Source organism: Odocoileus virginianus, chromosome 11 (assembly GCF_023699985.2).
Source record: "Odocoileus virginianus isolate 20LAN1187 ecotype Illinois chromosome 11, Ovbor_1.2, whole genome shotgun sequence".
In the NCBI taxonomy this organism is placed as follows: domain Eukaryota; kingdom Metazoa; phylum Chordata; class Mammalia; order Artiodactyla; family Cervidae; genus Odocoileus; species Odocoileus virginianus.
Window position 1 is genome coordinate 34,911,677 of NC_069684.1, and position 20,586 is coordinate 34,932,262.

General features: G+C 47.3%; 1 protein-coding gene across 2 annotated transcripts in view; it reads right to left on the reverse strand.

Moving 5' to 3' along the window:
* Positions 1–2,136: 2,136 nt before the first annotated feature.
* Positions 2,137–20,586, reverse strand: part of LOC110126689 (solute carrier family 2, facilitated glucose transporter member 5) — a 29,781-nt gene continuing 11,331 nt past the window's right edge. For both annotated transcript variants that reach the window (XM_020877582.2, XM_020876860.2), the window contains 10 exons: positions 20,336–20,496; positions 13,130–13,254; positions 8,488–8,640; positions 5,209–5,334; positions 4,904–5,091; positions 4,675–4,785; positions 3,947–4,048; positions 3,579–3,654; positions 2,986–3,113; positions 2,137–2,894 (listed from right to left, as the gene is read on the reverse strand). In XM_020877582.2, coding sequence (XP_020733241.2) covers positions 2,691–2,894; positions 2,986–3,113; positions 3,579–3,654; positions 3,947–4,048; positions 4,675–4,785; positions 4,904–5,091; positions 5,209–5,334; positions 8,488–8,640; positions 13,130–13,254; positions 20,336–20,493 — 1,371 coding nt within the window. In that variant the 5' untranslated portion in view covers positions 20,494–20,496 and the 3' untranslated portion in view covers positions 2,137–2,690. The remainder of the gene's footprint in view (positions 2,895–2,985; positions 3,114–3,578; positions 3,655–3,946; positions 4,049–4,674; positions 4,786–4,903; positions 5,092–5,208; positions 5,335–8,487; positions 8,641–13,129; positions 13,255–20,335; positions 20,497–20,586) is intronic.

Below are 20,586 nucleotides of genomic sequence, written 5' to 3' on the forward strand. Positions count from 1 at the left end.
CTCCGCATCTCTCTGTGCCCTTCCTCACCTGGAACAACCATCCTTCTCTCTCCTATTGCATCTTCTCCAACTGGAGAAATCCTTTTTGTCTTTCCTAAATCCACATCTTCCTTCTGTGCAGACATAGCATCAGGCCCATACTTTTATTCTGTTGTATTTTACTAACCCATAGAAATCCACGCATCTGTAAATATCCTTGTGTAGCCATCTGTGCCTATATTCAGCTAAACCACATCTCCAACTCTAGTCTATTACCGTGTGGATCATCCTAAACCCTCTCTCTTGGCTTATCTGTATTTCCCACTGCAACAACGAGATAGTTCCCAGCACCTGCCATCCACTTACTTGTTAAATCCATTTACGTGTATAGTGAGCTCTCACTGTATTTTATCTGTGGGTTTATTTGTCTTCCAGATCAATGCTTATTCCCAAGCACTGAAAAATAACTAAATGCTTAACACAAGTCAGGCACTGGCTTCCCCAGTGGCTCAGTAGTAAAGAATATGTCTGCAAGATAGAAGACATGTATTCAATCCCTGGGTTGGGAAGATCACCTGGAAAAGGAAAGGGCAACCCACTCCAGTATTCTTGCCTGGAAAATCCCAGGGAAGAGGAACCTGGTGAGCTATGATCCACGAGGTTGCAAAAGAGTTGGACATGATTTAGTGACTAAACTACAACTGATTTATATACTACAAGTATATTATTTACTTCTCACAGCCAACCATGTGAGACATTTATGATTAGTTCAACAGAAGAAAGTGTTAGTTGCTCAGTCGTGTCACACTCTTTGAGACCCCATGGACTGTAGCTCGCCAGGCTCCTCTGTCCAGGAATTCTCCAGAAAGAATACTGGAATATTGGAAAAATGGAATAATACTGGAATAATGGAATAGGTAGCCATTTCCTTGTCCAGGGGATCTTCCAGACCCAGGGATCAAACCCAGGTCTCCTGCATTAGACAGATTCCTTACCATCTGAGCCACCAGGATTTCCCAGGTGGCACTATTGGTAACAAACCCACCTGCCAATGCAGGAGACACAAGAGACTCTGGTTCAATCCCTGGGTTGGGAAGCTCCCTGGAGAAGGAAATGGCAATCCACTCCAGTATTCTTGCCTAGAGCATCCCATGGACAGAGGAGACTGTTGCGCTATAGTCCGTAGGGTCACAAGGTGTTGGACACGACTGAAGTGACTTAGCATGCAACAGAAGAGAAAGTCAAGGTACAGAAAAACCAAGGTGGTTGCCCAAGGTGCACGATTACTAAATGGCAGAACCAAGGTTGACTCCAAGGAATAGATACACAGAATCATGAACTCCAGAGCCTCTCCTGGGTTAGGGGTCCTCCAGGTAGCATGACCTGGATTAATAACATCATAGTTCCTTAGCTTCTAACATTCCAGCCTTACTGCTCCTCAGTGTTGAGAGCTGCTATCTACAGTTATTTTCTGTGACCCTCACTGTAGGTCCCTGCAGCAGAAGGTAAGGATGGTTCAGTCACAGCATTGTGCTTTTTAATTCATTTGGGTCCTCACTACTTTTGTAAATCAGGGAACACACCACCTGGGGAATCCCCATTTCACCCCCAAGAAAGTTGCTCCCAACTCCACCTCTGTCCCACCCTGCCCCTGGTCTCTGCCTCCCAACTCCTGGGAGAATTCACATCCTGCCAGAGGCCTTTCAGGTGGTCCCTCCACTTTCCTTTCCCATGCCTTGGTTCTATCCACCTTTTTGTATACACCCTCTTCACACACGCACACCTCTAAGAAAAGCCTCCAGCTCTGCCGTGTGTTTGGGGGTACTCCCTCCTTCTCCCTAGACTCTTCTCATCTCATCTTCAGGACCCCTCACTGCTCACTATGCACCTGAAGACATGCAGAAGTTTCCCCAATCTTAAATTTTAAAAATCACAACTTTGTAGCCACCTCATCTCTCACTTCTCCCCTTCTTCAGCAAGTACTGTTCGAGGGCCTCTTCCATGCCAGGCTCTTCAAGGCACAGGGGATTCCAGGATAAAAAAAACTGGTCAAACCCCTGCCCTCAAGGGGCTGACACTCCAGTGCAACCAAGCTACTTGGAGGAACAGGGAATGCCCCCACCTTCTACCTGCTCACAGAAACACAGCACATCTTGGTGAAAAGTGATTATATTTGTTTTATTGAGTATACAGAGGCAATGCCATGGTCCTGTCATAATATAATTTGGGATCAGTAATCTCTGACTTGGTTAAAGTCTCTCTGGGGACCTGCTTCCCAGATTCCTAGACATTATTTGTGACATCACACCTTCTAAGACTAGTGTTTCTGGAGATGGATCTGAGGGATTCCACTCTGAATACGTGCTCGTGGCTCCCGGAAGACAATGGGATTGGAGGAGAGATAGCTTCTTTGGCCATATTTGATTCCTTCTGTCTTGACATCATGGTAACGATTTTTGGGATAGGAGCTGGTGTTACCGGGAGCCACATAATGGCTGAACCAGCACGGTTGAGGGACAGCTGTCCACCATGCCTCAGGGTTGGTGGTAGGTCAATCTGGAAAGAGACAGCCTGGCTTTAAGAACTGCACAGAAGCCCTTTGGACAGTCCCAGCAGTGCCTGCATTCCACACTGGACTTGTCCTTATTCTGGATTCATAGCCCAGGAGAGAAGTTTTACGTAGATCCTACTGATGGGCTCCTCCTCTCAAGTTACTGCCTTGTCGTCGAGTGTGGAAACTCCTTTAGCTCCTCCTTTTCTGGGTGCACCCCTGGCACTTTGTTCATCTTGATGAAGATCTGATTGATTTCTATGAACGTCTTGGACTTGGTTTCAGGGATGATCAGGAAGACGTAGATGGTGGTGAAAAGACATATCAGAGCAAAAATGACGAAGCTGTAAGCTCCGAGGCCCACCTGTGGGAGGGGAGAGGGTCCACATTGTTGAAAATGTTCTCGATTAACTGCTTGAGTATCTTGTGCCTCTGGGGCCCTGGGTCACACTTACTTGGATGAATGGGAAGACCAAGCCCACAGTGAAGTTGGAGAGCCAGTGAACAGTACCCGCCACCATGTAGGCAGCTGGCCGGGAGGACTGCAGGAAGATCTCAGTGACGAGCAGTGCGGGGATGGGACCTGTGGAGGAACAGGAATAGCTGACTTCTCTGTTGGCCAAGCAAGCCCACCACGGGTCCTGGAGCCCTGCCCATGTAAGGTTCCAGAGGCATCCGGCTCAAGGCAGAGCAAGTGTGTCTCCAGGACTCCTGATCTTGTGGAGAAGCAGTGTGAGACGGCATCTACCAAGAGTTGGGCACAACAGGGGACATCCTGTGATGTCCCTAAAAGGGGTCCATGACCATCTGTAAAGATTTCTGCCCACCACATGGGCATTGTGTTCCAGCCCACACAGGCTGCTTTACTATCCTCCCTCTTGTCATGCTCTGTCCAAACCCCTCAGCTGCAAGAACGTAGCACAGAAGCCATTCGGGGCCGAATCTAGCCCTCCCTGGAGCCTCTCTAAGGAGCTCAGGCCAGAAGTTTCTAGGCTGGTGGTACAGAAGAGGGGCAGTGAAACCACTGAATCAGCCCTGGGGTACATACTGGGCCCAAGGGCATGCCCTATGACGTAGGAGATGACACAGGCAATGCTGACGTAGGGCATCCAGGATATCTTGTCCTGTGGAGAGGAAACAGAGTTGAATTACACCCAAAGCAGACACAACCTGATGAGACCATCAGGACTCGTCTCCCAGAGGGCCAGTCGCTCTGCCTGAGTTGGGAAGGAGGGCCCCTGGCACCTTCTTCAACAGGCAGCGCCACCTGCATGCCTCTGGAATATCCACTGTAAATGAACAGTGGGTTGCTGGGGCAGGTGGAGGGCCGACCCCAAGCAGCTGACTCATTGTGATGATAAGCATGCACAGGAGGGCCCAGACAGAGGGCTGCACCCCAGGCCCCGCCTTCCTCACCTGCAGAACCAAGGCACCCGTCAGCAGGCTGCAGGCGGTGAAACAGACAGAGAAGCCCAGGAGGAGCAGGAATCTCCTCCCTATCAGCTCCACTATGAAAATCTGGAGGGAGAGGGCGAGGAAAAGTGAGAGGCTCAGCAGGCGGTGCCCTCCCCTCCCACCCCCGCCCCGCCATATCCCTGTCTGGACCCGCCCTCCTGGGCACCCCCACTTTCATGTTCCACACAACACCTTTCTACAGGGGCAGCTACACTCCAGTATTCTTGCCTAGAGAATCCCATGGACGGAGGCGCCTGGTGGGCTACAGTCCATGGGGTCGCAGAGTCAGACACGGCTGAGTGAGTGAGACACAATGAGAGCTGGGTGGGCTGTGCACCCACCTTCTCGTGTGTGTGTGTCCCTGAATGGCCAGTCCAGGGGCCCTGTTTATCACACGGCGGCCCTGGCACAGGTAGTGACCCCCAATGTATGAGACTGGAGAAGAGCCACGTCTCACGGTGGTAGCTTCCAGAATAGTGGGTGGGGACTCCATCTTTGGGAGTCATAGGCTGCCCATCAGGAGAGACAGGCTCTCATCTGAGGATAGCCCAGAAGTTAGAGATGAAGGGACCAAGGGGCACATTGCCACCTAGATCTCGGCTCCTTTCTGAGCTGAGACCACCTGCCCACCCCCCAAGGTGCCCTCCATCCCTGGTGGCAGATGGGGACTTGGCTCCTGGGATACTCACGGCACAGACAGTTATCAGCACGTTGACAGCACCTGTGCCCACTGTCACATACTGGACATCGTCCTCATTCACCCCGGCGCTCAGGTAAATCTGGTCTGCGTAGTAGTAGATCTAGAAGGAGACTGAGGTGAGGCCTGCCAGGCCACTACCTGGACGCCTCGGGGTGTCCCCTGCACCTGCCGTTGTCCAGGCCGAGCTCCACCCCCCACCCCCAACACCTGCTCCCTACCGCGTTCACTCCGGAGAGCTGCTGGCCAGCCATGAGAACGATGATGGAGATGACCTGCCACCGCAGGGACCTCATCTTGAATAGCTTCAGCACAGAGATGAAGCCTGCAGCCTTCTCAGCCTTGTCCTCCTCCAGGATCTCCTCTATCTCTGCGTCCACGTCGTGCCAGCCACGCAGCCTCCTCAGAGCTGGGGGGAGGGAGCAGAGGGTGAGTTGCGGGCTAGACCACGGTGCCCCCCCACCACCCTTCCTGAAAAGATGCTAGAACTTCAGTCCCTTTTCCTCGTCTCAAGGGAAAGGCTCACCGCTTTTGGCAGCTGCTTCATCTTTCTTCTGAATCAGCAGGTACCTGGGGCTCTCGGGGAAGAAGGGCAGGAAGAGGAGCTGCAGCACAGCGGGGATCCCGGTCAATCCCAGGAGGATGGGCCAGCCTGCAAGGAAACCAGTGTGACCTGAGAGCTGGTTCCAGTGCCCCAGACCCCGCCTTGGCTCCAGCTTGCCTCTGCCTCCAGCCAGATGGAGCCCTATTGGCCGCTCTGGCCTTTTATCTTGATTGGTTACCTTTGGGTCTGGAACGCAGTGGGCAGTGAGGGTGGGGATGGGGACAAGATCTTTGTCTTTCTCATCCCTGTGTCTGCCAACCCCTAGGATGGTACCTAAGGAAAAGTGGCCACTCTAAACACTTAGAGAATGGATAATGATGAATAACTACCGCCCACCTACCCTGGGGGCGCAAAGAGTCAGAAATGACCTGAGCAAATGAGCACAGAGCACACCTGCCAGCTGAACAAAGTGAAAAACGCAGATGATGTCAAGTGCTGGTGAGAACGTGGGCAGATGGGAAGTCTCCACGTGCCGTGTGGACATGCGGCATCTTTAGGAGACAGTCTAGCAGGAGCTAGTGATGCTGGACACCACACAGGCTCTAACCCAGCAGTCGTGCTCAGGAGTGTGCCTGGGCCACCAGGATACCGGAAGGAGAATGGGCCAAGCAGCACTGATTATAGAAGGGAAACCCAGAAACAAGGCAAACCATCATCCATAAATGATGGTTCATTCATCAGGTGGAATTTTATACTGTGATGAAAATGAAGCAGGTCAGGATGGGAGCCTGTCACACCAATGCGGTGTTTGGTGCGGCATGGTTCTACACCATGTGGTTCCACTGTATTAAATCCAGCAACAGGGATTAGCTCTATCTTCTAGAAAAGTGGTGACACTGCAGGGAAGAACAGGGACACAATGATAAGGGTTGGCACAATGGCTCCCTTTGGGGGTGAGGAGGCCATGATTGAGGGGTGCACAGGAGGCCAGCCCAGTTCTAGTTCTGGATCCACATGTATGTTATATCTCACAATAAAAATGGTTAAATAGGGCCTCCCTGGTGACTGAGTGGAGGAGAGACACGGGTTCCCTCCCTGGATGGGAGGACTCCACATGCTATGCAGCAACTAAGCCCGTGGGTCACAACTGCTGAGCCTGTGCTCTAGAGCCCGGGAGCTGCAACTCCTGAAGCTCATGCACCCTATATAGCCTGTGTTCCGCAACAAGAGAAGCCACCGCAATGAGAAACCAGTATATCGCAACAAGAGAGGAATCTCTGCTCACAGCAACTAGAGAAAAGCCCGAGCTGCAATGAAGACCCAGCACAGCCAAAAATAAGTATATAAATAAAACTATTTAAAATAAGTGAATGAGTGGTTCATGCTCCCTCTAGGAGCTGTGAATGCCCGACTCACTCTCTCTTCTCCTAGGATTTGCAGAAGGTGACAACCTTGGACATCTGTGTGCCAGGCACTAGTCTGATGGCTTTTCACCAGTAGCCCACTCCCTGTCACAGCAATGTCAGGAGGCAGGCACCAGAGTCAACCCCATTTTACACCTGCAAACACTGAGGCATGGAGGGTGCAGCTCCCCCGCCGCGAGATCAGTTATTTGGAAGAAAAGCTGAGATAGGAACTCAGGCACGTTGAAACCTGAATCACCATCCTCCCAAGCTCCTCCCACCTCTTGACGAATCCAAGGCCTAGCTGATCTGAGTTCCACTTCCATCACCCTTGCATAGATTACAGCAAGTGGGGAAGTGCCTGCCGTTCGGGCTGCTGCTGTCTGCCCTCTGGCCCCGCTCCACCCACTACGTGAAATTCTTCTCCCAAGGTCTCAGTGTCCCTAACTGCCACATCCGACACCTGGTTCTGATCTTGACCTACCCTGGACTTCTTTGCAGCCTTTGTGCTATGGCTGCTCACCTCCAATGCCCCTTGCTTCCATAAACCCTGACAGTCTTCTCTTCTGGCCTTCCTTCCTTCCCTCCTTCCTTCTTCACTAAGCACCTATTATGTGCCATGAATTGTGCTGGAGATTCTAAGATGAGTCAGGACAAGCCCTGCCCTCCACGCTCTGCCTAGAGGAAGGTGCCAATGTCTGAACAGTCACAGTGAAGGATGGAACAACAAAGTGAGAGGTCACCAGGATATCTGCAGCTCCCTGGTCACACAAAGAACTTCACCTCCTGGCCCCTCTGCTCACAACTGGAGTGCTGGTCCTACTTCTCCCAGCCCAGGCCCCCTCTGAGTCCCTCTCCCTGGGTGGACCTATGGTTCTTTCCCCACATACCACAGAGTACTTGAAAGGTGCCAGGGGTTTTCTGGGTCCTGCTGGCTTATGTGCCATCACTGGGAGACAGGAACCTAGCTGCTTCACTTCTGGTCCTAGATCCTTACAAGGTTGATCGTAAGGTGGGAGAGAGGATAGTTAAACTCCAGCCCAGGCCTGCACTGTCTGCATTTGTGTCCTAACGACACCTTGGACATGTGATACAACCTCTCCTGGCCTCAGGGTCTACAGCTATAAAATGGGTACAGTAACAGTGCATGCTCATAGGTTGTTTGGAAGATTAAATGAATTAATATAGAAGGCATTGTGTCTGGCCCATGACGAGTACTTCATATGTTTTGACTGGTGCTTTATTAGTGGTGATTTCGGTCCCTTCAGAGTTTTGAGACCTAAGACAAAGAAAGGGGAAGTCATGCAAAAACAGTGACAATTATGAGCTACTGTGCACCTACTATGTGCCAGGCCCCAGGCTCGTGGGGCTGGGGCTGTGGCCCTGGAGTCTAGGTCTGGGGTGGATGCTGGCCCTGAGACTCACCACTGCCTCCACGGGGGCTGGGTCTTGTGACCCTCTTTCGTGGTCTGCAACGGAATGACCACAAATCTCTGGGCAGCTGAGTTGCTGCGAGGCCCCAGTGCAGGGGTGCTGGAAGCCTTAAACATAGAGTCTGGCACCCTGGCTGCCTTCATTACCGAGCCCCGGGACTAGCAGCCACTCAGACAGCAGCTCATCCTGCTCCCTCGAAGCCCCCTCCTACGTGTTCCAAGAGGGACTAGAGAACGTCCGTCTATGTGTCCCCACCAACTTGCTCAGGCCTGCTCGGCACAACCACCACCTCCGCCCTGTGGGGCCAGGGCTCTGCAGTGCTGAGCCCTACAGAGCTCCCCTCTCCACTGCAGGGGCCTCATGGTTTACAGAAAAGACCAGCTCATAGGAGCGGGCTAGTGGTCTGAAGGCATCCCGAACTCACCTTCTTCATTTGCCAGGAGACTCCGAAGACCAAAGATCTGGGCCACAAGGATTCCGATGGTGATGAAAAGCTGGGGCACCACCCCCAGGGCCCCCCTCCAGTTCTTAGGGGCCAGCTCTCCTAAGTACATAGGGACGACATTGGAAGACAGACCTGGGAGAGGGGGTGGAAGTAAAGGCACAATCTGGAAACAGTAGTCTGGCAGGGACAAGCTGTGTCTTCAAATACATTTATTTTCCTTAGCAATCACATTGTTATTGTGATCAGTCACTAAGTCACGTCTGACTCTTTGCAACCCCATGGACTGTAACCAGCCAGGCATCTCTGTCCATGGGATTTTCAAGAATACTGGAGTGGGTTGCCATTTCCTCCTCCAGGGGACCTTCCCCACCCAGGGATCAAACCCATGTCTCCTACATTGCAGGTGGGTTCTTTACCACTGTGCCACTTGGGAAGCCCTTAGCAATCATATTAGTTGGGCTGAAACTTTCTCAAAACTACAAGAGTAAGCAAACATCACCTTTTGCAATTCTTAGTCCTTTAGACATTAAGAGAAAATAGCCTGATAGAAGTTCAGTGTCCTTGCTTCCAGACTGGTGTTACCTGGGGACACAGGCCAGCCGGACCGCAGGAATTCCCTCCTGACCGGTGTGGTTTCAGAGAGGAAAAGCCCAGGTGTGTTCTGTACACTCTCTCCTCTCTTGCTCTTTGTTGGGGAAAACCTATTAATAAAAGGCCTGTCCACCAGCTTTACTTTCTTATTTATACAATAAGCTGATGCATAGACACTGAAGCACAAGCTTTATTTTTCAATAAGGGGTGACAGTGGTAAAGAATCTTCCTGTCAATGCAGGAGACCTAGGTTTGATCCCTGGGTTGGGAAGATCCCCTGGAGAAGGGAATAGCAAACCATTCCATGGAGTCGCAAAGAGTCAGACACGACTAAACATAATACTCCATTAAGCATTTAAAAATAAAAACTTAAATATTTATTGTGCACCAATATTTATTATGGCTTTCTTGGTGGCTCAATGTAAAGAATCTGCTTGCAATGCAGGAGACCCGAGTTTGATCCCTGGGTGGGGAAGATCCCCTAGAGAAGGAAATGACAACTCACTCCAGTATTCTTGCCTGGAAAATCCCATGGACGGAGGAGCCTGGTGGGCTACAGTCCATGAGGTTGCAAAGAGTCAGACCCGAGAGCGAGTAATACCCAATACCAACTGTATTCTGGGATTTGTGTAAGGTCTGAACTGTTTCTGAATCCTCAGTATTTGAACTTGTTGGTTTTCCTATCTTACTACAGTCTGATCCCCTTATGAATAGGTGGAATTTAGTTTTATAGACTCTAAAATATTTTCACATGTATTCATTTAATTCTCAGAGAAGCCCAATGAGAGGTTGAGGATCTGGGAAGGTCAGATGGGTTGTTGTTATTGTTCAGTCACTAAGTCATGTCTGACTCCTGCAGCACTCCAGGCTTCCTTGTCCTTCACTGTCTCCCAGAGTCTACTCAAGCTCATGTCCACTGAGTTGGTGATGCCATCCAACCATCTCATCCTCTGTTGGCCCCTTCTCCTCCTACCCTCAATCTTTCCCAGCACCTGCGTCTTTTCCAAAGAGTCAGCTCTTCACATCAGGTGGCCAAAGTATTGGAGCTTCAGCTTGAGCATCAGTCCTTCCAAGGATTATTCAAGATTGATTTCCTTTAGGACTGACTGGTTTGATCTCCTTGATGGGTTGGTTGTCACTGTTCCAAGTACTGCACACAGAGCCAGAGGTAAGCAGATGCTCAGCAAGATGTGGGGTCTGAGAGGGAGGCTCTGACCACAAGGAGACCAAGGGAAACAGTGTGGGGTGAGGGGAGGCTAGAGCTGCTGGTGACAGGAGGGTGTTTGATAGCCCTGAGATAGAACACTGATGGCTAAGTTTTCAAGCAATGCATTCTGCCCAAGGACATCTCTGCTTAGTATTTTTAAAAGGACATCATCTTTCATTAATTAATACCAATTCTTTCTGATTTTCAGAGCAAAGAGGGACAGTCTTTAGAGCAGCTCTTAGATGTCTTGCAGGTGGGTAGGGAGGGACTCTGCAGGCCCAGTGCCCAAAGGGCTGTGGAGGAAGTGAGGCCCTGCAAGTGCCCAGTCATCATTCAGGCCCTAGTGACCACATCTCAAGGTCAAGTGCTTCTGACCTTAATTAAGAGCAACACTGGAGAGATAAAACACTGGAGGCTGTGAAGAGATCGGGTTCCCCGAATGTTGATAGAGAACAGTCTCGTTTTGTCTTAAAAATGACTCCACGGGGGAACCTTGGCCCACCTGTTCTGACAACAGTCAGAGAAATGACTTTTAAAGTTTAAATTCCATTAGTGAAAGTCTGCAGTGTTATTACCAAAGACCTTGAATAACAGTAAACCAGCTAACTGAGCATCTGGGGGTCTGAGCTGCACTCACCCTGTACCCCTTGGTCAGAGTGGCCACTTATTTTTAAGGGTGTCTAAGTACCACAGAGCTTGATGACACACTTTCTGGACTTTTCAGGAAAAACATGAAGAAATGAATGGCAAATGGATTAGGCTTCCGCTAAAGTTCTCCAAGTATGACCTAAGGACCCAGAGGGTTCCTGACACCTGGGGTTCTGTGAGATCAAAACTATCTTCAGAACCATCCTAAGATATTATTTGTCCTTTTCATTCTCCTTGTCTGATGAGTTTTTCAGCAATCACACACCCACTGACATCACACCAAGAGAACACAGATGTAGGTTTGAGAGACTGGCTATCTTCTATTTAGCCAGACATTTAAGAGATTTGCAAAAATGTAAAACAACACCACTAAATTTTTTTGGTCTTAGAAAATAGAATTATTTTCATAAAGACATGTAATGGGCTTATTATTGCTATTAAAATGAATTAATTTAAATTCTTAGTTGCAATTTCTAATGTGGTAAATATTGATCAAAATAACACATGAGCAAAAACTCCTTAGAACTCTCAATAATTTTATGAGTGTAGAGAGATGCTAAGGCCAAAAAGTTTCAGAACTGCCAACTTGAAGTCATACTCATTTAAAAGCAAAGGTTGGTTGGGAATTCCCTGGTGGTCCGGTGGCCAGGGCTCTGGGCTTTCACCACCAAGGGCCAGGGTTCAATAGCTGGTTTGGGAAACTAGATCTCATAAGTCATGAAGTGGCAGCCCGCCCCCCCTCTCCACCGCCAAAAGCAAAGGTTGGAATATCAAACTGTGATTTGTAGAGCCTAATTTTTTTATTTTTTGGAATCAACTCTCAATTGTTGGCTGTCAATAGTAACGTAACAGCACCTACCCACTGCCAACGACTTCTAGGAATCGTCTGTGTTTCATAAAGCTGAGCCTGGCTGCAGGAAAAACCCACAGGAGCGGGGCTGGGTGCCTTGCAGCTCCTGCCCAGATGGCAGATAAATGTCCAGGCAGTCTCAGGCACAGCCAGAATGAGGGCAGTTTGCCAGGGGACCCATTATCCCCTCTTTAAAGTGACTTCTTCTCTTTTTGGGAAACTTGTTTTCCTCTTTATTCCCCCAGGTCTGCAATCCCTTCAATACTAGGCTCCTCCTCATCTCCTCTATTGTTAGTAAACTCCAGGGAAGGGGTCTGCTAATGTCGGGGCAATTTATCCCTTCATCCCAATCCCCGTGTTTGGAAGGAGAATGAGTCATTTGATGATGCCAGAACCTGGGGTGGGGGGGAGAGGGCAGCGAGTGAGTGCCCAGAGTGCAGCATTTCCAGGGGTGCCCACTTGTTGAGAGTCCTTTGGACAGCAAGGAGATCAGAAAAGGAAATCAACCTTGAATATTCACTGGAAGGACTGAAACTGAAGCTCCAATACTTTGGCCACCTGATGTGTAGAGCCAACTCATTGGAAAAGACCATGATGCTGGGAAAGCTTGCGGGCAGGAGAAGGTGGGGGATACAGGATGAGGTGATTGGATGGTATCACTGACTCAACAGACATGAGTTTGAGCAAGCTCCCAGAGTTGGTGATGGACAGGGAAGCCTGGAGTGCTGCAGTCCGTGGGGTCGCAAAGAGTTGCACACGACTTAGTGACTAAAAAATCACCACCCTTGGGTCCCCGCCCTGCAACGCACGGCTCCGAGAGCGGGCACCTCTCTCTCTTTGACGGCCCTGGCCCTTCTGCCTGCAGAAGACGCCAACGTGAAGGGAGTCCATGGCACGGCCAAAACCATGTGTCTTCAGTCTGAGGCATCATGGATGAGGGACTTTCCTATAACCAGGGAAGCCTGTCCTGGGCAGAATGACTTTGAAGCACTTATAGTCATCAACTCTCTTCTGATAGAGGGATTCTATATTAGATTGTTTCTCAAGTTTTTTGACCACAACCCATAGTGCACAATATAGAAATACATGTTACGTCCAGCTTGGTTCTCACATATGTATACAGAATTGAAACAAAATTTCAAAAGACAGTCCTTACCTTTACTGCACGTAACACCCATCCCCATCACACAGGGGCTTATGTGTCTATCCACAGCAGAGGTGTAAGAATAGCTTGAACCTACATGCTTTGGAGACCCCAGATAGGTTCAGGTCCCAGAGGTCTGTTCTCCCTCCCCTTGACTATCCCAAGTCACAGAATGGTTTACCTGCACATATTCCCACCAAAACCCTGGCCACAATTATCATCTCAAATGACTTGGCGAGCTCACTGAATCCCATTAAGAACGCAGGCACGATGGAGAAGATGTTGTTGAACAGCAAGGTTCCTTTTCTGCAGAGGACAAAATACCAATTAGTTTGGTTTAAGGTTTCGCTCACTCCTTTGACAAGTGTTTGCTGGGCCTCTACTCCATTATAGTAGTTGCTGTTGTGTTATATGCTTTGTTGTTGACCTAAGACAGATACAGGTCAAGTGGATGGCCTGATTCTCACTGGGAGGAAATATAAATGACTCCCAGGGAGCGGACATCAGTGGGGCACACAGGGAAAGACTTGAATATTACAATACAGTAAAAGGGGAAAGGTGGAAGTACTGACACATTTCCTCTTCTTGGGCTCTAAAATCACTGCAGATGGTGACTGCAGCCATGAAATCAGAAGACGATTGCTTCTCGGCAGGAAAGCTATGACAAACCTAGACAGTGTGTTGAAAAACAGACGTTATTCTGCCAACAAAGGTCCATATAGCCAAGGCTATGGTCTTCTCAGCAGTCATGTTTGGTTGTGAGAGCTGGACCAGAAAGAAGGCAGAACACCAAAGAATTGATGCCTTCAAACTGTGGTGCTGGAGAAGATCCTGAAAGCCCCTTGGACAGCAAGGAGAGCAAACCAGTCAATCTTAAGAGAAATCAACTCCAAATACTTGTTGGAAGGACTGATGCTGAAGCTGAAGGTCCAGTATTTTTGTCATCTGATGCGAATAGCTGACTCATTGGAAAAGTCGCTGATGCTGCTAAAGATTGAGGGCAGAAGGAAAAGAGGGAAAGAGAGGATGAGATGGCTGGACAGCATCACTGATGCAATGAACATGAACTTGGGCAAACTCTGGGAGATGGTAAGGGACAGGGAGGCCTGGTGTGCTGCAGTCCATGGGGTCACAAAGAGTCGGACATGACTGGGTGACTGGAAAACAACAACAAAGGGTTTTGAAACCATAAACTATTGTGCTTTTAGTGTAATCTTGAAATTCAAACTGGATAAGGACCTTAGAGGAAAAGTTTAGGCCAACCTCACTTATCAACACAGATGTGAAAATCCTAAGTGAATTACTAGCTGATCGAATTCAGCAGTACAGATAAGAATCTCTCAGGACTTCTTGTTGGTGCAATGGATAAAAGCCTGCCTGCCAATGCAGGGGACTTGATCCTTGGTCCAGACACATTCCAATGCTGAGGCGCAATTAAGCCCATGTGCCACAACTACCTAGCCTGCATGCTGCAGCTACTGAAGCCCAAGTGCCTAGAGCCCATGCCCTGCAACAAGAGAAACCACCACAATGAGAAACTCTTGCTCCACAATGAAGAATAGTGCCTGCTCACCGCAACTAGAGAAAGCCTAGGCAAAAACAACAAAGATCCAGTGTGACCAACAATAAATAAATAAAAGGAATTATTTTCCCTTGTGGCTCAGCTGGTAAAGAATCTGCCTGCAATGAGGGAAGCCTGGGTTCAATCCCTGGGTTGGGAAGATCCCCCAGAGAAGGGAATGGCTACCCACTATCCAGTATTCTGGCCTGGAGAATTCCATGGACTGTATAGAGTCCACTGTAAAGAGTCAGACACGACAGAGCAACTTTCATTTTTCCTTTTCAAGGTTAAAAACACTATATTAAACATTATACTGGGGAAAATATAAGATTATTAAGCGAAGTAGTAAAAGAAGTCAACAAAATTTGATACCCATTAGGATTTTTAAAAACCTTGCATAAAAATAAGAGCTGGGGTTCCCTGGTGGTTCAGATGGTAAAGAATCTGCCTGTAATGCAGGAGACCTGGGTTCGATCCCTGGGGTGGTAAGATCCCATGGAGAAGGCAATGGCTCCCCACTCCAGTAATTTTGTCTGGAGAATTCCATGGGCAGAGGAGCCTGGTGGGCTACAGTCCATGGGGTCTTAAAGAGTTGGACACAACTGAGTGACTAACACTTTCACTTACATAAAAATGAGGGAACTTATGTGCGCTGATAAAGGGTATCCCCTAAAACAGTGAGTGAGTGAGTGAAAGTTGCTCTCTCGTGTCTGATTCTTTTCGACCTTGTGGACTTTACAGTCCATGGAATCTCCAGGCCAAATATTGGAGTGGGTAGCCTATCCCTCCTCCAGCAGATCTTCCCAACCCAGGAATCAAACTGGGGTCTCCTGAATTGCAGGCGGATTGTTGACCAATTGAGCTATGAGGGAAGCCCATCCCTTAAAAACCTATAAGAAAAAAACAAGTCCAACTTAGTGAAACTTACAAAGCATTCCCACTTAAGTCAAGACTGGACATGGCCTTGGGCCCTGGAGAGCCAAAGGCAAAATGAAAGCTTCTCTTGAGCGTCCCCTCGCATCAGGCTCCCGGGAGTCCCCCAGCCACCACTCCCATTACCGCCTGGGAAGGAGCAGTACCATTACAGGACACACAAAACAATCCGCCACATGCAAGAGGCCACACACACAGACAGAACAGCTTCAGACAATAGGATTAGATAGAAGCTACAAAATATGTATTAAATGAGTTGTGTCATAGGGGATACATGTACACCTATGGCTGATTCATGTTGTGGTTTGACAGAAAACAACAAGATTCTGTAAAGCAATTATCCTTCAATTAAAAATAAATTAATTAAAAACAATAAGGAATAAAAGCAAAAATAAACAAATGGGACCTAATGAAACTTAAAAGCTTTTGCTCAACAAAGGATACTATAAGCAAGGTGAAAAGACAGCCCTCAGATTGGGAGAAAATAATAGCAAATGAAGCAACAGACAAAGGATTAATCTCAAAAATATACAAGCAACTCCTCCAGCTCAACTCCAGAAAAATAAATGACCCAATCAAAAAATGGGCCAAAGAACTCAACAGACATTTCTCCAAGGAAGACATACAGATGGCTAACAAACACATGAAAAGATGCTCAACATCACTCATTATCAGAGAAATGCAAATCAAAACCACAATGAGGTACCATTATACGCCAGTCAGGATGGCTGCTATCCAAAAGTCTACAAGCAATAAATGCTGGAGAGGGTGTGGAGAAAAGGGAACCCTCTTACACTGTTGGTGGGAATGCAAATTAGTACAGCCACTATGGAAAACAGTGTGGAGATTTCTTAAAAAGCTGGAAATTAAAATTAATTAAAAACAATAAGGAGTCAAAGCATAGTATACAAAGAACAAGAAAGTATATAAAACAAAACTATCCAAAATAATAGCAAAAAAAATAAGATTTTAAAAACAAATGAATAAAAATTATAGAAATGAAAAATATAGTCATTGAAACAAAAACACAGAAGATGAACTGCAGTGGAGGAGAGAATTAATGAATAGAGAGGCAAATCTGGGGAAGTTACATAGAAAGCAAGAAAGAGAGAGAGAGAAGAAGGAGGAGGAGGAGGAGGGAAATATGACAGATTAAGGCAGGGAGGACTATTATATCATTGGGCTTTCCCGGCGGCTTAAACAGTAAAGAATTCACCTGCAATGCAGGAGACCTAGGTTCGATCCATGGGTCAGGAAGATACTGTGCAGAAGGGAATGGCTATCCTCTCCAGTATTCTTGCCTGGAGAATTCCACAGACAGAGGAGTCTGGCAGGCTACAGTCCATGGGGTCACAAAGAGTTGGACATGACTGAGCAACTAACACTTTCACTTTCATAATATCATTAGTCACAGTAGCCAGAGGGTGGAAGCAACCTAGACATCCATCAATGAATGAAAGAATAAACTAAATGTGGTATGTTCGTACAACTGGGTATTATTCAGCCTTAAAATGAAAGAAATCCCAACATGTGCCACAATAATATTGTACTTTGAGGGCATTAGGCTAAAGTGAGATAACCCAGTCACCTAAGGACAAATCTTACATGATTCCATTCATATGAGGTCCCTAGAGTAGTCAAATGCACAAAGATAGAAAGTCCATTGGTAGCTTAGGGGAAGAGGAGAAAGGGGAGTTATTGTTTAATAGGTACATGGTGTCCATTTTTGCAAGATGAGAAGTTATAGCGATGGATGGTGGTGATGGTTATACAACAATGTGAATTCACTTAATGCTGATAACCTACACAATTAAAATTTGATTAAATGTTATACATACATTTTACCACTTTTTTTTTTTTTTTTTCCTGTAGGATCTTAGTTTCCTGACCAGGGATCAAACCCAGACCCCAGCAGTGAAAACACCCAGTCCTAACCACTGAACCACTGAGAATTCCCACAATAACTTTTAAAAATAATTTTTTAAAGAAGTCAAAAAGGCAACAACAACAACAAAGACACTGAGGAGTTTCCCGAAGAAAGAATATAGAAAATGGAGGAGAAAAAATATTCACAGAAATGATGGCTGAAAACTCTCCAGAACAGAAGACATGAAACCTCAGACAAGCAACTGGAGTAACTTCTGGGGTAAATAAATTAGCCATAGATTGCTTGTGAAAGAGAAGGTTCAATAGTGTAAGGATGTCAGTTTTCCTCCAATTGAATGATAAATCCAAAGTAATTCCAAGTACAATCCTTTTTCAGGGATTTTGATCAACTGAGTTTAAAATTAACACAGAAGAGTAAAGGAATATGAATAACTAAAACTGGCTTTCCCTCACCACTCACTCATTAAATACAAAACAAAATTCCAGATCTATATGGGAAAGACAAAGTTGCAAAATTATTTTTTAAATTATAGAAGACTATCCGTATGACATCTGGTGCGTGCATGCGTGGTAAGTTGCTTCAGTCTTGTCCAGCTCTTTCCAATCCTGTGGACAGTAGCCCACTAGGCTCCTCTGTCCATGGGGGTTGCCATGCCCTCCCAGACATCTGGTAGGAAAGACTATTTAAGACACAAAAAGCAAAAATCATGAATGAGTTAAATGTGACCACTTGAACATTTAAAGATTTTGAATTTTCACTATATGGGGACTTCCCTGGTGGTCCAGTGGCTAAGGCTTCAAGCTCCCAATGCAGGGGCCCAGGTTCGATCCCTGATCAGGGAACTAGATCCCATATGCTTCAACTAAAGATCCTGCATGCCACAAAGACTGAAGATCCCCAAGCTGCAACTAAGACCCAGAACAGGCAAATGAATAAATTAATTCATTAAACACATAACAAAAGTAAGCTTTGAGATGGTTGGATGGCATCACCGACTCTATGGACATGAGTTTGAGTAAAGTCCCAGAGTTGGTGATGGACAGGGAAGCCTGGCATGCAGCAGCGCATGGAATTGCAGAGTCAGATATGACAGAGTGACTGAACTGAAGTGAACTGAATATCCCCTAAAAGCACTTAGGATAGAGCCTGGCACAGACGAACAAATCAGTAAATTGTTAGCTTGCTACTGATATTTAAGGAACGCTGACAAATCTTTAAGAAAACCACAAACAACTGAACAGTATTTATCACATCTTCACTTGGACTGGTAACTGTCAGCTCCATCTGCAGACCAGACCGCTAGTCCTTCACTCAAGGAGAAGCACCCTGCAAGACATGTGACCTGATTGATGTCCTGCCCCCTGGTGGTCCACAGGGAGAACTGTGCATTCAACACCAGACTATCAGAAAGACTTCAGGATCTTAGATTCACAGTTTGTATGTGTCTATTCTCAGATTCTAGTGTGTGTGTGTGTGTGTGTGTGTGTGTGTGTGTGTGTGTGTTTAATATATATATATAATTTGACTTATTTATTTTTGGCTGTGCTGAGTCTTCATTGTTGCAAACATTTTTCTCTAGTTGCAGTGAGGGGACTACTCTCTAGTTGTGGCTTCTCATTGCAGAGGCTTCTTTTGTTGGGGAGCACATGCTCTAGGGCACATGGGTTCAGTAGTTGTGGCTCCCAAGCTCTAGAGCAGAGGCTCAATAGTTGTGTCACATGGGCTTAGTTGTTCCTCAGCCTATGGGATCCTCTCAGATCAGGGATTGAATCTGTGTCTCCTGAGTTGGCAGGCAGCTTCTTTACCCCTGAGCCACCAGGGAGGTCCTTAGATTCTTTTTGAAAAAGACTGGGGAAGGAATTAAGTTGTAAAGTCGGGCCTTGACTCTTGAGCTCACTAGATCTGTGGCTGAGAACGCAGCCCTGACCTCAACCTGCCTCTGTGTGCCCATCCTCAAAGGGGAGGAGGTTGGAGGGGAGGAGCTCTTAAACATTGTTCATAACAAGGCTGCTATCTCATGCCTGTGGATTTTTACCCGGGGAGTGGGGGAATCACATACAGAATCTCTCATGTGTCTAGAGTTAGAGGCAAGATTTAAGCTGGGCTCTTGGCGTTCATGACACTCACAATGAGGGTCGCCCTGGGACCACATGGTTTCACCTGGAAGGGCTCGACATCGATCTCAGCCATTTCAGAATTTTGCAGGAATTTAACTTGGGCTACATTTTGCATATTACTGGACCCCAGTGTAAAAGAACAGAGTGGGTTAGCTAATGTTCACTTAGGAGGCAGAGTTTAGGAGCATTAGGCTACAGTCTACATTGTGCCCCATGTTGTGGCCATGCTGTCCTACACTTGACTCTTCCAAAGGCCAGAAGGAAGTTGTGATAAGCTTTCAAGGCAAGAGAGGGCAAGAGTGGGAGTGAGTCCTGATCTCTGAAGCACTCTCTGTTTTGTCCAAGCCCACCCCAGAGCCTCAGAACTGTCACCCCCACCCACCTCCACCCTTGATAAGTCCCCAGACACTTGGTCAAGGTCTGGTCTTCTTAACTCCATTAGGAAACAAAAATCATCACAGTGGTCATTACCTAGTTTTACAATAATGATTTCTGCTTTGTTTGGCTTTTTTTTTATTTTTTGAAACTTTTTCTTTTATATTGGCGTATAGCTGATTAACAGTGTTGTGACAGTTTCAGGTGGACGGCAAAGGGACTGAGCCATACATATCCATGTATCCATTCTCTCCCAAACTTCCCTCCTATCCAGGCTGCCATGTTATGTGGCAGAGCAAAGCTCTGAGCAAAGCTCCCTGTGCAATACAATGTGTCCTTGTTGGTTATCCATTGTAAATACAGCAGTGTGTACATATCCATCCCAGACTCCCTAACTATCCCTTGCCTTGATCCTTCCCTGCTGGAAACCATAAATTTGTTAGTCTGTGAGACTTCTGTTTTTGGTCTGGGTTTTAAACTCTGATGGAGTCTATAAGTTTCACTGTCTCTTACCTGCCTAAATTATTCACCAAGGGGCCGACCATGAGAGAGCCGAGGAAGCCTCCGAAGGGGAACATGGACACAGTAATCGACCACAGCAAGGTCAAGTAGAACTCGTTCATGTATTCACCAATTCTGTCATAGTAGGTATAGTTGTAGAAGTCTTTCATGAACTGGAGAGCAGAGCAAAGCAGAACACCAGAATCATTTGAGCTGGTTTGCAGAAAGAATAATGGAAGTTGCTGGGCCATCCGATGGGATGA